Source organism: Lissotriton vulgaris, chromosome 3_1 (assembly GCF_964263255.1).
Source record: "Lissotriton vulgaris chromosome 3_1, aLisVul1.2, whole genome shotgun sequence".
Classification (NCBI taxonomy): Eukaryota; Metazoa; Chordata; class Amphibia; order Caudata; family Salamandridae; genus Lissotriton; species Lissotriton vulgaris.
Window position 1 is genome coordinate 1,616,393,923 of NC_141689.1, and position 18,577 is coordinate 1,616,412,499.

General features: G+C 45.6%; 1 protein-coding gene across 2 annotated transcripts in view; it reads left to right on the forward strand.

The window, feature by feature from the left end:
- The window catches only part of LOC147728255 (uncharacterized), a 66,727-nt gene that overhangs the window by 22,802 nt on the left and 25,348 nt on the right, over positions 1 to 18,577 (forward strand). For both annotated transcript variants that reach the window (XR_015309369.1, XM_086962102.1), the window contains exon 3: positions 15,344 to 15,403. Coding sequence is in view for 1 of the 2 variants with exons in the window: in XM_086962102.1 (XP_086818228.1) it covers positions 15,344 to 15,403 (60 nt within the window). In the remaining variant the exon portion in view is untranslated. The remainder of the gene's footprint in view (positions 1 to 15,343; positions 15,404 to 18,577) is intronic.

Sequence of the window (18,577 nt, forward strand, 5' to 3'; positions counted from 1 at the left end):
GATTATATCCAGATGGAACGTTGTCGAGGATTCAAATATGTCCTCGTAGTTGTATGTGCACTCTCCCGTTGGACAGAAGCATATCCAGTCCCAGATTATACTGCTCCGACCACTGCCAAGCAGCTGGTTCGTGAATTCTTTCCCAGATATGGTTTGCCCCGCATCGTGTACTCCGATAACGGTCAGCCATTCTCGTCCGAGCTTATGAAGCAGGTATCACTCCTGCTAGGCTATCAGTGGAAGTTCCACTGTGTCCGACATCCCGAAGCAGCAGGTCTCGTAGAGAGACACAATCAGACTCTGAAAATTCGTCTTGCTAAAATCTGTAGAGAGAAAGGTGTCGACTGGATAGTAGCTTTGCCAGTTGCCCTTTTTTACATGAGAATGGTCGCACACTCCAGAACAGGGCTATCCCCGTACGAGGTGGTCTTTGGTAGGCCACCGAATATGTGGGGGACGCCTCTGCCTCGCAAAATAACCGATGTCGATTGTAATATGCTGACAGATTACCTTGCTTCCTTGATGTCTGCACTACAATCATGTCGTTCACAGGTCGCTGCAGCCTTTCCCGACCACACCGAAGTGAAGCCCCATGAAGTGGTTCCGGGAGACCTCGTCTATATAAGGAACTTCGACAGGAGAAGTCCGTTGGAGCCCCGCTGGCAAGCACCAAGACTAGTACTTTTGACCACAAGGACAGCTATCAAAGTCGAGGGCCGCAAGGGCTGGCTCCACTCGAGTCATATCAAAAATTTCCATGGACTGCCGCCAGTTTCAGACTCCCAGCCCGGCCCTCCTCCACAGACTGACTCAAAACTCCCCCTGGTAGAGAAAACTTCTTCCGAAATATATAAACTGAAATTGAGGTCTAGCAAGTCACAGTTTAATTGTTTAAGTCCTCCCCTAGGTGAATCGGTTAGACGTGTTTTCTGACATGTATCCCCTAGACCCCAACAGAGAGAGAGATAGACAGAAACAGCTCAAGAAACGTGAATATTGTAAATCTCTTCGCAGCCACTGCATTGTGACACTATTGATTATGTTTTTTCTAAGTCTTCTGATTATTGCTGCAAGTGTGCTGTTACACGTGTACTACCCTATTTTCAAGCGTGCACAGTCTCCCTTCAATGTTACTGCCGAGCATTCTTTCAGTGAACTGCCCCCGCATGAATTGTCTTACAGACTTGTGCTGCGCAACAACACATTCATTAGTATGTTACACCATTCCCATCAGACCAGCAACGCTACAAATTGTTGGATATGTGGCCGACTCCCTCCCTATCAGAAATACAAGGGAGTTCTGCCTCTTTTCCCGTACCCGTTCACACACAATGGTTCCTGTGGGGCGTGGTTTAGTCTAATGAACTCTCTAGATTCCAATTCCGTAGTATACCAGGGCAACTGGGTATGGGGAAATCTGAACACAGTTCTGCATAAAGTATGTTTCCCTGACAAGGAGGGTCTTCCCAAAAGGGCAGGAACTGATCTAGAAAATGAAGTATATGGATTAGGTAACTTTACACTTAACCTCATGATTCTGAGTGTTGAATCCGAAACAGAACCAGTCTTGCCCGCCATGTCCGTACTACCAGTCAAAGGTGAATTATGTGTCAGAAAGAATGGTTCAGTACACCTGGGTCATAGTAAATGTACTACTGTGATCGAATTTAGTGATAAGGGCAAGTCAACATTCAAAGCTTCCCGTCATTCCTACTTCGTTTGTGGTCATACCGCATATATACGCTTACCTCTAGATTGGGATGGCACCTGTTACATTGCATTCCTTCTGCCACCCGTTTTCCTAGCCCCTCCTGACTATCATAGGAACACCCATCTAGTACACAATAGACCACAGAGAGATCTCCCGATTGTCGACTACACTGAAACGGCATGGGAGCAATACACAGATTTCAATAAAGGTTTCTTTCCCTACTTAGGTGCTGTCTTTAATAGTAAACTGATACGCAAATTAACTAGAACCCTCGAAGCAGTAGTGAATGAAACTACTTCCGCCCTAGGTAACTTAACAGAGGAGCAGTCTGCTATGCGGATTGTTGTTCTTCAAAATCGTCTCGTCCTTGACGTCATCCTGGCCGATAGGGGCGGAGCCTGTAGAGTCATCGGATCGAGCTGCTGTGTTTTCATTTCAGAAAACGCGCCATCAGTATATAGAGCCATTACCCGTCTTCACAAGATTGCAAGTCTGATTCACCAGAATCCAGGCACCTGCACTTGGTCCGGTTGGTTCTGGACCACGTTGTCAGCCTGGGGATGGAAAGTCCTATCCTTCCTAGGTATAGCCCTTCTTATAGTATTCAGTTGTTGCCTATGTCTGCAATGTGGGCCAGCAGTTTGCGGCTTGTGCGCCACATCATGTATTCCTCGTTCAAGTCCTCATTCAAAACGCCGTAAGAAGAAAGAAGAGCAAATGATGTTACATGAACAAATTGATAGATTAATGAGGATTGATATATCATGAAGGGTCCGTAGGGGACAAGGAGGGAATGAGGTAATATGAATTTTTATGGTCAATTGTGTCCCCTATCGTAGACCCCAACGGCTCCATGTACGTGCTTTAAGTACATGTATGTTCCCTCCGCTTCCAGCTATGAAGACGCAAATACACTTGCGTCCAACGTTAACATGTCCTCTTTCAGATCCACCATGAATGGGTCAGATATTCAGTTCCTAAGTGTGCCTTGCCAACGTCTTTACATGGTGCACTTTCATGTTTTTCTAACTCTGGCGAGTTAGGCCCTGATTCCTGCCATTCAAGCCTTTTCCTGCCTTCCGCCTCTGGAAGCTGCAGCCTGGACCTGCATCTGTATTCATGACCTTTTACTTACTCCCTGCGCGGCTAGCGGTGCCTGGCTCAACCTGCTCGCCTGCCAAAACTGTATTCAGCCTTCAAGTTATCTGCTCCGCTCCTCAAATACATTCCTGTCTAGTAGTATAGGTAAACATCCTTCCCAGCTGCAGAGCAAAGGGCCCGGCCTTTCTGTCTCCATGCAAGTAATTCATAGCTCCTGTTACCATGGTAGGCCCATGGCCCCTCGCATCTCATGTAGACACGTAGTCGCATATGCACGCATTAGCAGTCAGTATAGAATAGCCTCTGCCCGAGAGACCTTTTCTTCTAGATAATACAGTTCCTTAAACACAAGATACCAGATATGATTTGGGATTAGGTTGTTCTGACACTCCAGACTTCTGTCTCCTCATGTAGGGCTAAATGTCAAGTCCCCTTCACCCTCCAGTTACACGTCAATCACACGTCATGCTGCTGCGCGCGCATCTCTGCCACATGTTTTTGCTGACACTGCAGGATTCCTCTAGGGATCCACCCACTTGTGACACCTCTATGTGACGTTTCTAGCACACACCTCCGTGTACGCCCTCATGCACGCCTTCTGTTACGTACTTATGTTCTTATCTCTTTTCTCTCAGCTGTTACGCCTTCTGAACCCATCACCACTGTAATGCATTGACTATATATATGATGTACTGTTAATAAAACATTGTAATTCCCTTCCTGAACCTTCGTGGTGATGGAACATGAATGAACCTGGTTCGAACCAATTCCTTTTTAAGGAATAAAACCCCTTTTAAAACTCAGATGCCACGGACTCTGCCTTTTCATTTTGACTGAGTTATTCTTATTGAACTTTACCGCATAAATTAAGTATAGGTAATTTAAATTTACCACAGGTGAACTACCCTGCCGTGTTGCATATACAAAATGAAAAAAGATATAAGTGTTATAAAAAGATAAAATATCAATTTTTGAACAAATAAATCAAATAACTCAATTCATCTGTTCTTTTGGGTGGTGAGTTTACATACTATTGGATGCTACTACCATAACATTGAATTGTGGTTGTTTTACACACTGTTTCATAGTTCCTGTACCTCTACTTAACTATAGACCGTTCTCAAATTGATTATTTTTCCCTATGTATAGCAAGTATATTACTATTAATAAATAGGGTTTCCCTTTTTCCAAAGTGACTAACCGGACATACTTCTCTGTGTCTTCCGCTTCCTCCTTCACTTTCAGGGTGGCTTCTCGGGGGTGCCTTGACAGGTAGTCCGCGGGGTTTATTGACCCTGGCTTGTATTCCACTCGGTAGTCATACCCCTATAGCTGAAGTATCCACTTCTCGATTCTCGGAGGTGGCTTTGATACTGAGCCTTGGAACAGGGGTAGGAGAGGCTTGTGATCCGTGGTCACCGTGAAGGAATGGCCGTACACGTAGACATGAAAATGCCGGCAGGCCCAATGGATGGCTATTGCCTCTCTCTCAATCTGCGAATACCTCTGCTCCGTATCTGTCAATGAGCGGCTGGCATAGGCGATGGGTGCCCACTCCCCGTTGCTCTGAAGCTGCGTCAACACTGCCCCTAGGCCGAAGGGGCTAGCATCCACGGCCACGTTGGTGGGCTTGGAGGGATCAAAGTACGAGAGGGTGGTGTCCACTGATGAGGCCGCCTTGGTGTCTCGGAATGCCTTCTCTTGTTCTGGGCCCCATTGCCAAGTGGTGGCTGATTTGGTCAGTTCTCAGAGCGGTTTAGTGAGATTGGAGAGATCAGGGATGAACCGTCCACAGAAGTTCACCATACCCAAGAAGCTCCTTGCTTCCGAGACGTTCGTTGGGGCTGGGGCCTCTTGGACATCCTTCACCTTGTCTGGGTCCGGCGCTACTCCGTGGTCCGAGAAGGTGTATCCGAAGAGGCTGATTTTGTCTGCAGGAATTGGCACTTTTCTCGGTGGAGGGTTAACCCGGACTCTTTGATTCTCTGGAGAACTCCTCTTAGTCTTTGGTGGTGCTCTTCAATGGACATCGCATAGATGAGCAGGTCATCGCACAAGGTTCGCACTCCTGCGAGTCCACTGAGGACCTCGCGGATGGTGTTCTGGAATACTTCTGCTGCACTTGATATTCCGAAGTTGAGGCGCCGATATCGTCTTAGTCCTACATGAGTGTAGAAGGTGGGTATGTACCTTGAATATGGGTGGAGCGGTAGCTGATGGTATCCTGATCAAAGATCTACCTTGGAGAACCATTTCGCTCCGTTGAGCTCCCCTAGGATATAGTCTATCGTGGGGGTCCGGTGCCGTTCTCTCTTCACCACTGAGTTCGGGAGGCGCATATCCACACAGATGCAGACTTGTCCGGGTTGCTTGGGTTTTTGGGCTGCTACAATCTGAGATACCCATGGGGTGGGTCCACTGACCTTTTCTATGATCCCTTGTTTTTCTAGTGTTTCGAGTTCGTTTCGACCTTTTTCCTTAGGTGGAACGCAATGCGCCAATGCCTCAGCGCGACCGGTTGGACTGACGGGTCGATGTGGAGAGACACCTCCTTCCCTTTTAGGCATCCAATGCCCTTGAACATGTCCTCAAACTCTTCCATGATGGTGTCTAGTTCTTCTTCTAGTACTGCCAGGGCATAGGATATGAGTTTTAGATCTTCTGCAGACTGTCCGCTTAGAAGCATGCCGCTGCCCTCTTTCGTGACATAGACCGTTGTGGGTACTGTTGCCTCTCTGTGTTGTAGTTCTGTTTTGAAACACCCGATCAGAGGGATGGGCATCTTCTGGCCCTATGCGAACACTCGTATCTTTGCTTTGCGTAGTGGAGGTCTTGCCCGCAGTTGGTTGTACATGTTCGCTGCCATCAGTTCAATAGATGCCCCTGTGTCCATGGTGGCTCTCACCTTTTGCTGGTCCATCTTGATGCGGCACTTCAGGAGGCGGTGTTTCTTCATTTTTGGTTGATCGATAGCATAGACATAGTGGACAGGATAGTCCTGTGTCCTCGTCCATGTCTTCACTGTCCCTTTCTTCTCTCGCCACATGTGCAGCCTCCTTCTTGGCTCTCGTGGACTTGCATACCGCTGCAAAGTGGTTTATCCACCCGCATGCGCTGCATTTCTTCCCTCTCACCGGGACAGTATTGCATGCGGTGGGGTTGGCCTCCACAATATTCACACTCCTCCTTCTTGTCTGGTTGCTTTCTCCCACTCGTTTGTCTCCCCTTGGGTCTCACCACGTTCACCTTTTCAGCCGTGTTAACTTGTTCACTTTTGACAGGTCGGTGTAGGGCTGACTCCATGTGGGATACTCTCGCCTGAGACAGTTCTTTAGACCGGCCCAGTTTGAGTATGTCTGCGAGGGGTTTGTCGTCTTCCTGGAGGATGGCGACTCGGAGTTTGGATGAGAAACAGCCTTGGAGGATCTGTCCTCGGATCTGGTCCTGTTCATCCCGGAATCTACAAGAGCTGGCTAGTTCTTTTAACCTGCCGTGGAATGCGTCTAATGACTAGTCAGCCTCTTGCTTTGCTTGGCGGAAGATGAACCGTTCGTAGTCCTTGCTCACCATGGGTTCAAAGTAGGCAGTCAGCGCCGTGAGGAGCGTTTGGTATGTCTTCGGTGTGGCTTCTATCAACGTTTTGTAGATGCGATGTATGTCTTTGCCTCCTAGGTGTAGGAGTAGGGCTCTGCGCCTCTCTAGAAATTCCCGCTCCCTCAAAATAGATTTGGAGGCGGTTCGTCCAATCCCTCCAGCGTGGGGCAAGGGATGAGGGAGCTCAGTCAACCACAAAGGTTCGAGGGCGGGAATAGACGCCATTTTGGCACGTGCGCAGTGTGCTGCGCTGTTTCTTCGACGTTAATGAGCCACGCCTCTTTATTTTATACGTTCTCGCCCCTGACATCACACGTCAGTGCAGGGACGCTCCGGCGGCGCGGGTCAGCTAGACCGCTGCCTTGCGCCCCAGAACACTACACAAGTCACTGTTCCTGAGCCCTGCAGTAACTGAGGTCCGCTGCCACTCTAACGTCTGGTTCATTGTTCCCTCGGGTTTCAGTCCCAGCAGCACAGAGCCCTTAACATTCTAGAAAACCATAACCCATTTCTGCAACGTTATTAACTCTCACCCAGACTACAACAAACTTTAATACTAAACCTTAAACCTCCACCTCCTTCCCAACCCCCCCTTTCTTGGATTCTAAGCCAGCTTCTTGCCTGTGTTGGAAAGACAAAAACAAGACCAGAAAACGCAGGAAAATGCCCATGCTGCTGTTTATTTAATTTATTTGTGCAGTGATAGGGTGCGTTGCTCAGTATAAATTCAAGTTCAGACAGTGATCTCCGAGGATTCTTTAGTTCTGGCTTAAGCTGACATTAAAATTCAATACATTTCAACAACAGGAAACACATTTGAATCCACAAGGAAGACAGTGATTATTTTTTTTTTTAAAAAAAGGTTTATTAATGGAGTACCAACGTTACAAACTCAGTCAGTATTAGTTGTGATCAATGCATGAATGCAAAAGCCAATGCATAATTCATTGCAATTCAAACTCAATAAAAACAAAGACAAAGTACTCTTAAGTGTCTCAAAATGTAAGTCAGTCAAGGTCGATTCCCCCATAAAGAGCGCACCCTCCTAACATGTGGAAAAGGGAGTATCTGAATCTAAAGACCAGTAGAAAAGCACCTGCTCTAAAGGCTTTTACTACGAAGTATGGAAATAGGGAATCTGAATCTACATTGCATTTGTTACATTTCTAATATTTCGCTTCACCTACACATGATTCTCATATGAGGAACCAATCCGGTTAAGGCACAAGCAGTCAAGACAACTTCGTTATTTTCTCAAGCTCGTATACAATAAACTAACTCTACATTTCCTTCAGACTTGCAGTTATCTGCAACATAATGAGATCTATTTGGTGTGGGCAGTTTTCCTGCAGGTGCTTGTTAGTGCATTTCGCAAATGTTTTTCGAAAATAAAACTATTTCACATGTGTACAGAAAACAAATGATTCATTGCTTAAAGTTATTGGTTTGGTTTTTTTCCTGAAATAAAGAAGATGTCTGACATGGAAGAAATGGCATCCAGACATCCATTTTAAAATGCGCCCTAGGTGGTGGATTAGCAATTTTCATCCTTAATGTTGTCCCTGACAAAACCAAACGAGTCATTACATACGTATATTATTAATAAAACTAATTCGAAGACTGAAGTCCAAGATCTGTTTTAAGTAGAAATCATAATAAAAAACAAGCAATGGCAATGCCAATTGGTCTGGCTTTTAATGTGCTGCTCTGTTACGGTCCCAGTGCTCACCATGCAGTCACATGGATAAAATATTTTACTGTGCCGTTCTGGGTTTAGGAGTGAGAACCAAGAAAGAGTGACTGCCTGCTCTAGTGCCATGGATCATGGGCAGCGCCAAAAGTGCTTGAAAAGAAGAACAAAGCATGTGAGCAGGCATGAAGAGCGGAACCAGAGATTATTTAGAGATACTCTGTAAAGGTGCCCGCAAGTACCTTATGCACTACATGCAAAGTGTCCTAAACAAGATCTGTTTATTCACTGGTAACCTATAGAGGAAGTACACTGGGATGTATCGGCAATCGCTATAGGAACTTTTTCAGGAGTCCATGGGAGGTCAGGGGGTCCCGGGCTCAGATTGTATCAACCAGTCATTTACCCGTGTTTTTTTTTTTTTTTTTTTTTTTTTTTTGTTTTTTTTTCTCTGCTGTTGGAGACTAACCCAATCACCTAGTGGGCCCCTTGAGCACTATGCTCTGATGGTTGTGAAGTCGAGCGGTGCAATGCTTACTCTGGTTGGTGGTGTCGTGGTTCAAGACTGAGAAGTCAATAAGCATCAAGTAACAAACTGCTGACCAGACAGCACATAATGTTAATAAAAACAAGAAGTACTTCAATACTACATACAAAGGATAAAAAAAACTGAGGTGATTCGCGTTCTGTCTCTTTAGGCAGTGGCATTGGACTTTGTCCCATCAGGAAAAATTCCCATAAGGCTTGCTGGAGTTATTCTTGTGGGGCTTGCTTTTTTCCTTTAATCAAATTATCAGTTTTCAGGTGTGATACCACCATACGTATCTGTCCAGTGTGAAATAGTTTGAGGTCTTTGTGCTCAGGTGGATTCTACATGCATCACTATCGGTGGTAGCAGCTGATTAATGGCAGTGTGTGGCACGCAGCCTGCTGTGTGCAGATGGTGTGCCCCTGACTGCCCGGCCAACAGGATCTGTCTGCGATGAGCACCTGCAACCTCCAGTGAGTCATGACAGGAGAACCGTGCTCTGGGTCTCACTTCAGGTCATCGAAAGGCATCTTTGCACATGCATAATAGTTGTGTTTGTAGTGTTTGAACCCCATGCAGGAACCTTTCTCTATCCCTAAAGGTGTTCTGAGGTAAAATACGTAAGAGACATGGCAGCTGCATTTTCTACAGTCTGAAGGGGACCAATAGGAGAATTAGGTAAGCCAATCAAGAGTGCCTTCCTATAGTATATAGGCCCTACAGTAGCTCTCCCCGGTGAGGCAACTGGGGCTGCGAGCTGTGTTGCTGAAATCTGAATTCTTGTAATTTGTGGAAACGAAATAGCGCGTTCTCTCCTTTTTAAATTGCACATAACGTATTTTATCCTAATTGTGTCTACTGACTGTGTTTTTACTTGGGGGGCTCACCTGAGTTAAAGGGAAATATTTTGGAGGCACTCTGACACCACTCACACATTTGCAAAGTCCATTGTCTGCACTGCCGCCTTGCCGATTCTCGGCGACGGTGGGCGCCATATTGAGGGAGGCAGGGAGAGCGCTCTAGTCGCGCCATACTCCCACCCCCTTTTCTCCCTATAATATGTGCAGACCGGCCAGACGGCGCAGCGGGCTGGCGCAGCGGGCGCGCTTGGCGCGCGCCGAAGCCGCGCCAAAGCCAAGCCCGTCTGCGCCCGTCCGCGACCGGATCGCGCCGGGCGCTGGGCACGCTGTCGGGGCTCACCCCGCCATCAGGTATGACAGCAACTTCTTATTGTCCCTACGCCCCTTACCTGCTCCCCACTGCTCCGACTGCCCCCATATTGACCCCCTTTCCAGCCCCCTTGCTTGTCCTCGTTGTGAGTGGACCCCTCCTCCGCTTATAAATGACATTACCGATGTGCATGCCCCCTTAAAAATTCGTTCCTCCCACTTCAAGGGTGGTCTTGTAAATGCTAGATCCCTAGCCTGCCATGCCCAAGATGTGCATGATCTAATTTTGAATCATGAACTGGATGCCCTGTTCATTACCGAAAGTTGGCTTAATGACTCCTCCAACCCTGACTTGGCAACTGCTCTCCCCCTTGACTTTACCATCTTCAGGAGGGATAGACCTTCTGGCCGAGGAGGCGGGGTAGCGCTAATCATTAAGGAAACTTTTCCCTGTCACACATTTGAATTATGCCACCTTAAAGACACTGAAAGCTTGGGTTTTTCTATTAAAATCAATGCCTCGTTTTCCCTCTCGGGAGGACTTCTATACCGCCCTCCGGGTAATCCTACCTCCTTTCTCAACTCTTTGGATGAGGCCCTCGGAGCGCTCATGCTACAATACCCCAATTTTACCCTCATTGGTGATATAAATCTACATATGGATTCACCTGCCAACCCCCATACCTTTTCCTTCTTACAGTCTTTGAACATTTTTGGACTTTCCCAACGTATCAACACTGCCACTCACAGTGCTGGACATACTATTGATGGCATCTGCTCTAATCTTCCAAACCTCTCCATTTCCCTTCCGCTACCTCAAATTTGGACTGACCATTACTTCATCCCATTTGATATTATGTTACCTCTTTCTACCCTATCCAGCTCCAGGCATACCCATGCCACCTTTACAGTCAATTGGAAGAAGGTGGCCGAACGAATAAAGCTAGAACCAAAACCACTGCTCCCATCCCCTACTCTAATTGGAGATGTCGAAATCGACTCCCGCAACTTCCATATTTGGATGAACCAAATAGTCACGGCTAATACTAAGCCCAAAAACCATCAGGAAAAGGGCTCTAAGAAGAGAAAACCTAATGCCCCCTGGTTCACACAGACCCTAGCAGACACTCACCTTCTATGTCGGAGACTAGAAAGACACTGGAGACAAGCATATGACACGGTGCCCAGAGCATGCTATGTCCAACAGAGGAAATTATACCTCTCCGACATAAAAATAGCAAAAAAGGCATATTACACTAAGCTCATAACGGAAGCACACCAAAACCAAAAAACCATCTTCACCATAGTCCAGTCATTTACTCATCCGAAAGCCCTCACCACCGAAATACCTCCCTCTGAGAGCCTATGCAATCAAATTGCAAATTTTTTTGTTGACAAAATTGTCAACATCCAGAAAGACTTTTCCCCTCCTCCGACAACGCCCTTAAGGGAATCAGTCAACTACCCTCTTCTCTCCAGTTTTAAATCGGTCTCCCTGCAACAAACCAGTAAGGCAATACGGGCCTGTAAATCAGGAGCGCCTACTGATTCCTGCCCCCCCATTATTCTACATCACCTGATCGACACAGTTAACCCCTACATTAATGCCATTATTAATGAATCCCTTGAATCTGGACATGTACCTGCTGACTGGAAGAAGGCCATCGTAAAACCTCTGTTGAAAAAGCAGAATAAATCATCAACAGATTTGACCAACATGCGTCCCATCACCTTACTTCCCGTTCTTGGCAAAGTCACGGAGCATCTAGTACATGAGGAGCTTAAAACTTATGTAGAAGCCCATAACATCTTGCACCCTCAGCAATCGGGTTTCCGCTCCGGTCACTCCACTGAAACAGCCTTGATCGAACTTGCTGATTCCATCAAATTCCTGCAGGATGAGGGCAAGCAAGCTGTCCTCATCCTGCTGGATCTTACAGCAGCGTTCGACACCATCTCGCATGCCATCCTGATTAACCGAATGCGAGAGATTGGCGTGACAGACACAGCCCTGGCCTGGATCTCATCGTTTCTATCTAATAGGTCTCAGATCGTGTCCTTAGGGCCCCACCTATCCTGCGAAAAACCTATTACATCTGGAGTGCCCCAGGGGTCCATATTAAGCCCTTTATTTTTTAATATTTACATGGCACCCCTCTTAACTGTGATTGAATCACATGGGATTCTTGTCACGTCTTACGCTGACGACACTCAATTGGTCGTCACCATTGACAAACAGCGAACTGACGCAGATCTCCGGTTTAAAAACTGCCTCTCTGATGTCTTCAAGTGGCTCAAAACTAACCATCTTAGATGTAACAGTGCTAAGACGGAAATCATCCCGTTGGGTAAAAATTTGACTTTTTGCCCGAAAGATTGGTGGCCTCTAGGATCAGAGGCCCCTCCAAGTGCAGTACCATCAGCCAGGAATCTAGGCGTGCAATTTGACTCTTCTCTTTCTTTCGATGACCACGTCAAGATTACCGCTGGTCGCTGTTTTGGACTAATAAAATCTTTGAAGAAGTTCTTCGACTTCCTCCCAATTGCAGCTAGAAAGTCAGTCGCGGTAGCCCTTATACTCTCCCGACTTGACTACTGCAATGGCCTTATGGCCGGAGTGAAAAAATCTACCCTTAGAAAGCTGCAGAGCATCCAACATGCTGCAGCCAGGCTGGTTTTACAACTCCCCAGAAGGTCATCAGCGTCGGCAGCATTAAATTCGCTGCACTGGATGCCGCTGCACAAAAGAATCCTGTTTAAACTGCTTCTCACAGTTTTTAAAACCATGCATAATACAGGGCCCCGCTATTTGGCAAATCGTTTCACGCGCTATAATCCCTCGCGTTGCCTGAGATCCTCTGGGACAAATCTGGTTCTAATTCCCAAATTCAAATACAAGACCAAGGGTGGGAAATCCTTCACTGTTCTGGCAGCCAAAGCCTGGAACAATCTACCTGTCAACCTCAGATTCATAGAAAAAGAGAACAACTTCAGAAAACTTCTCAAGACATGGGTCTATCGACAACCAGACTCCTCTGTCTTGGCTGCCATTTAGTTTCTTCCTTTTATCACACTTCATTATTCAGTCATTCTCCGCAGCTTGCCTAGCGCCATGATGCTCCCTTGGGAGCGAACGTTAGCGCTTTACAAATGTACATAAATATCAAATAGTCCATAAAGGATTAGATAACTGCCTTACTCACCAGCATTCTCAGTTAAATTCAGATATGAGAAAAAAATATTTCTTAAGCTCTTGGAAAAGGGAGTAAAATGTACAAGCAATTTAGTTGAAATGTGGACACAAGGTAAGATCAACGTTGATAGTATCCCCAACATTTTTGGCCAATAATATTAACCTGTTTACTTTAATGTGATCATAAACGTGACCATGTGTTTTTTGCCCGATGAGACCCATCGAACATTTTGGTCAGACCTGAAGTATACAATGATCTGAACTTTAAGTAGTGCCCTCAAGACACCACAAATTTACTGCAGCCATACCTAAAAAGGGAACCTCTGTTTTAAGCCCCTCCCTATTGGACGTTCCATAGTTGACAATGTATTCAATTTGTCAAATTTAAAATGTAAAGCCTCTTACTGTTATAAAAACTCTTTCTCAACATTTGTCAGAGTTCACATGATAAAGCCACTTTTTATCGTGTTTGTAAGGCGGGTGCGGCTGGTGTTAGAGAAAAGTGGTTGGGCAGCATGAGCGGGGGTGACAGACAACAGCACACACAAAAAAAAGTGCCTGCACCTGCTGTATCACTGCTATTCTGCAGCACAGACTGAGGCTCCTAGACACCCCCACGGCCAATCCAGATCTTGCTCTCATGCTGCTGGCAGCATGAGAGAAGTTCCAGGATTGACCTGAGCACCCTGGAATTGCGCTCCCACAGGGACTGGAAGCCTGTGCTGGCTGTCTCCAATATAGCCACGCAGCTTGGGTTGGAGACATCTGTGTGCATACCGGTTTGGCCGTCCTAGGACGGCCGGCCAAACCCATATGCGCACTGAGCCACAGTGCTCACCACTCCTCCTGTGACTTTTTCTTCTGCCCGTCACTTCCAGGTTGTCCACTCTAAATAGATCGGGCAGTGTAATGGCTTTACTCCGTTGAGCCACTAAAGATAGCTTTCCATCACTGAGCTACGGTGCCCCATCAACAGACAGCAGACTGTTCTCCTGACCTTAAATTGGGTGAGTGGACGTCAGTTTTGTGGACAGGGTACTCCATTGTGGCAAAGTACTCTGTCCGTCAAATTCCGAGGCCCCACTGTGGTGCTTTGAGTTTAAATGAAACCTTTTGAGCTGAAACAAATCTCAAAGTTGCACAACAGAGATCCACCCATTTATGGAGTACTAAGAGCATATTCTACTTTCCAACACCATTTTATTTAGCATTTATTCAGAAAATGTGCAATCATTCAGAAAATTTGGGACATGTTTATGCTTTTAGAATCATTATATAACTTGCAATTGGGCTTGTAAATGTTCCTACAATGACCATTTATAAAGCAATCTATATCAAGAGATTTGTCAAATAAATTAAAGAGAATGGTACACATCCAAAAAACAATGTGTTATTGTGCGCTCGCTTTAAAAAATAGGATAGGGAGAGACTTCCTTTTCCATCTATTCAACCACACACATAGAAAAGCATAACACCTACCTTCTGGTATCCCGTTATCTTTCTCACTCCATACATTTCTCCAAGTTGATTACATTTTTAGAGTACCATTCCAAGAAATGCATACCGCTCCAATTAATCCCTCCTCTGTTTGGAGAGTCTCAGCTGTGTGATACGGAGGGGATGCACTGGAAATAACATTTTTTCAAAAGCCTTTAAGGTGAACTATAATTATGGTACTGGGCCTAAGGCATCAAGTAGGTTCTTCACACAACCCGTGCTTCCATTTCTTTTATAGTTTGTTTGATGAATAAGCCTCTTTCATATGATTAGAGATTCTAAGTTGGAAGTAAATAGATTAAGTTATCATACCCCTGCTTCTTTAAACTGTCTGCTTTTTAAGATTCCCCTACCACCCTTTTCAGATATGTATAATTTATTTAAATAAATATAATTGGATACTCTTGTAACCGAATTCTTAAGAATCCAACATAATTCAGTGCATGTCAAATAATTCAGCAAACCGGTCCCTGCTGTCAGCTGAAGACATCTGGGAGGTTTGGATTTTCACACTATGACAAATTATTTAATTACTTAAAATATTCTACTGTAAAAGCCTACAGTATTCAACCAACAATGCATAGACTGGATGTATATATTTTAAGTAGCACAGGCTGATTCCTATCCCTTAGCGTTCCAAGCTTGACCTTCAGAGGGATAGCCCCTTTCTAATAACTGGTTCCTCATTATGTCCTGCTCATTACGTTTGCACCATGTAGGGTCTGAGGTTGGGATGCTCCAGACGGTCTTTCAGTTGATTTCTTCTTTTGTGGTCTGGTCTGTTGGTGGAATGTGTTTATCTTTAGCTTGAGAGTCTCTTGGCTAGTTTTACATTTTACGTGTCGTTCTTTCATTTCAGATGATGGCTGTTCCTGGAGTTCTGGCATTGTTCTCATCGCAGAGGAAGAATCCAATTCTGGTATGGCTCTCTAGTATACTATAGTCTGCTTCTCAAGAGAACTTTTAATACCTTGCCTGTTCTGGAGCCAAAGAGCATAATTAAACTATTATGAACATTTACTTGTTTGCTAGCAAATCCTGTGCTTTCCAGCCCTATCAAAACGTATGATCATTGAATAAAAAAGATTTTATCTACCGGAATGCTAAGAAAAAACCTAGACTTGAAGGTATACTCCTTTGTGGACATTGGAAACCTCATAGTGCCGATGCACGTTGCCTGTTGGCATTGCTGAACATGAGATCTTGCAGTCCAAGGTGCTCATCCTCATTGTGTGACACATTTAGAGTAGCAGAAAGGTCTGTTTTGATATTGCTTGGCAGAAATTCTGACCATGTGGTGTGAGTGCACATTTGCGTACATGAAATTACCCAAAATATAGAACTAGACTAAATCAACAGGTAAAGGGTCTCCTCATCGGTAGAAGCCTTCAGCTGTGTGCTGAGACCCAGGCAGGGGCGGTGGGTTACATTTGAAAGTGGTGGGGCGCAAAGTGATTTGCATACAGCACCGTAGCGAGCGAGCGCAGCCCGAACCCCAAAAGGGGGGTTTGGGGGGATAACCCCCCCCAAGAAAATTTTGAAGAAAAAGAAGAAAAATCGTGCATTTTCAGGCAAATTTGAGAAAGCAGGAAGGTTAATAAAGCAATTGTGAAAGTGCAGTTATTACATTAATAGATGGCATAACATAGGTAGCTGCTTATTCAGTATAACCACAGAGCTTCATACATCCCGTCCTATTATGCTCAGACTGAATCCTGTCACCAGGCCAGCTGGCTCACTTTCAAGAACAGGACCGTATTCAAACCACTTACATGGACATACAAATCAGCAAATGACATGGCATTCATCCTACTCTCTGACACTCTACCATACTACACACCAGATCAGAACCTTAGATCCACCAATCACAACCTTCAAACAACACCAAAGCCACCATGTTTGCCTCCTAGTTCTGGGACTTTTACATCTCAGTCCTTCTACACTGAAACTCCACACCACCCAATATGTGGCCCATTCAATCTCTGCAGGAATTTCAGATGGCATTGAAAAGACATGTGCTTCAAGGAAAAAGCACAGCGGCATGGCGGATGTCGACAATGTCATTTAAAGAACGTGCAATACAAAATAACGTTATATGGGCAAACATTTTTGTTGTTTTCCCCAAACATTTTTTATTAAGTAAATAGAACACTATGAGCGATCCGTACAGGAGAGCTGCATTATTGTGACCAATTGACTACAATCGACAATCAAGGGGAGAGGATGTAGCCTTACGGCTAGAGCGGTCGGCTTCGAAGCTGGGTAACCTGGTTAGACTCTCAGCAACAACACTCTACATCCTGTGATTCAGGGCAAATCACAATCTCCCCGTGCCTACCAATAAAAAAATGAAGGTGTTCATCTATAACGAAACTGGTGCTCATGTAAAGCGCTCCGATACCCTATCTCTCAGGTCTAGTTCGCGCTATATAAAACTCAAAAAAGAAAAAATCTGAACTTCAAGGTCTGCTTAGCCATACAATATGACTATTCAATGATCAAATTATACAGGTCCTACACACGGTCACTGCGAGGAACCTATGAAGCAATGACTGATGACTTATATGCCTTCCCCATAGGCCTATACACCCAGGAAGCAGCAAGTGACTCTTCTGTAGCTACTCTGCGAGTCACTCTTGTGGAATGCTCACGAGGAACTGACCCTTTTCTAAGCGGAACAGCTTTGAAAAACCGGAAAGAGAATGAGCTTTACTCTGTAATGCTAGGAGTGTTGTCTTTATATCTTAGGCACCTCACCTGTTCTAGGCCCCTCCGGTACGCATGCTTGAGCCTGGAACTTCCCATTATCAGAATAAGTGAGTAGATGTGGTTGTCTGCTTGTTGGTCTCTGGTGTTTGTGGCTGTGTGCATGTGTGAGTAGGTTTGAGTTTACATGTGTTTGGGAAAAGAATTACAATCAATGCAATGTAATCCCCACTGTATTTATGTCCTGAGTAATTTGCCACAGCCTCCTGTGCACTGAGATATCTACACAACAATATTAACCTCCTCCATGCAGCTAGGCAACATGCAGAAATGCAATTTCATAAAAACTCATACTTACAGGCCTTGGGGATAGCATTTCTACCAGATAAAAGCCAGCCACTCTGTTTCTATTAATGTCAGATTTCTGCATCCGTTATCTCTCTAGAGGAACCATGACCAAGGCTGAGAGGTAAAGTGGGCGTAAAATTAGACTTTAAATTTGCTTTTGAAGTGAGATGAAATCCAAATATTGGCAAAGCGAATGTGTTTGACTTTTATAGTAAATACAGATACACACCATCCAAGCACATGTTGACTCGACATAGATGATGCATGCATGTAAACATCCCCTCCCTCCCTGGTCTCTACCTTAGTCTTCTCCAAAATGGATTATGGAAACGCTCTCTTTCTCCATACCCAGAAGTGTGTTATAACAAAGCTGCAATCCATCCAGAATGCGGCAGCCAGGATTCTCCTGAGCATTCCTCGCCGCAACTCCACCACTCTTGGCATTCGTCAACTCCACTGGCTGAGAGTAGAGAGCCGCATTAAATTCAAGGCCCTCTGCATTGCATATAGGGCAGTACACGGCATAGGACCCAGGTTCCTGACGGAAGCCTTTCAGCCATACACTCCTAGACGGCAATTAAGATCGGCCAATACCAACCTCCTCACTGTGCCACGCACAAGAACGGCCACCTGGGGAGATAGACGTTTCTTGGTGGCCACCCCAAAACTCTGGAATCTTCTGCCACATTCCATCAAAACTGCCCCGAACCTGATGAGCTTCCGCAGGCTCTTAAAAACGTGGTTATTTAACCAGTGAGAGGATGACTGACCCAGTAGCTCCACAGCGCCGAGACACCCCAGGGTATTTGTTGCGCTATAAAAATTACGTAAATAAAAATGCACTCTCAGACTAACACACCTACAGTACCACATGCATACATACCATTGGGCAGTCCCCCATGCCGACAGAACAACATACCCCAGGCAAACAGAACAACAGACCCCCATGCACACAGAACAGACCCCCATGCACACAGAACAGACCCCCATGCACACAGAACAGACCCCCATGCACACAGAACAACAGACCCCCATGCAC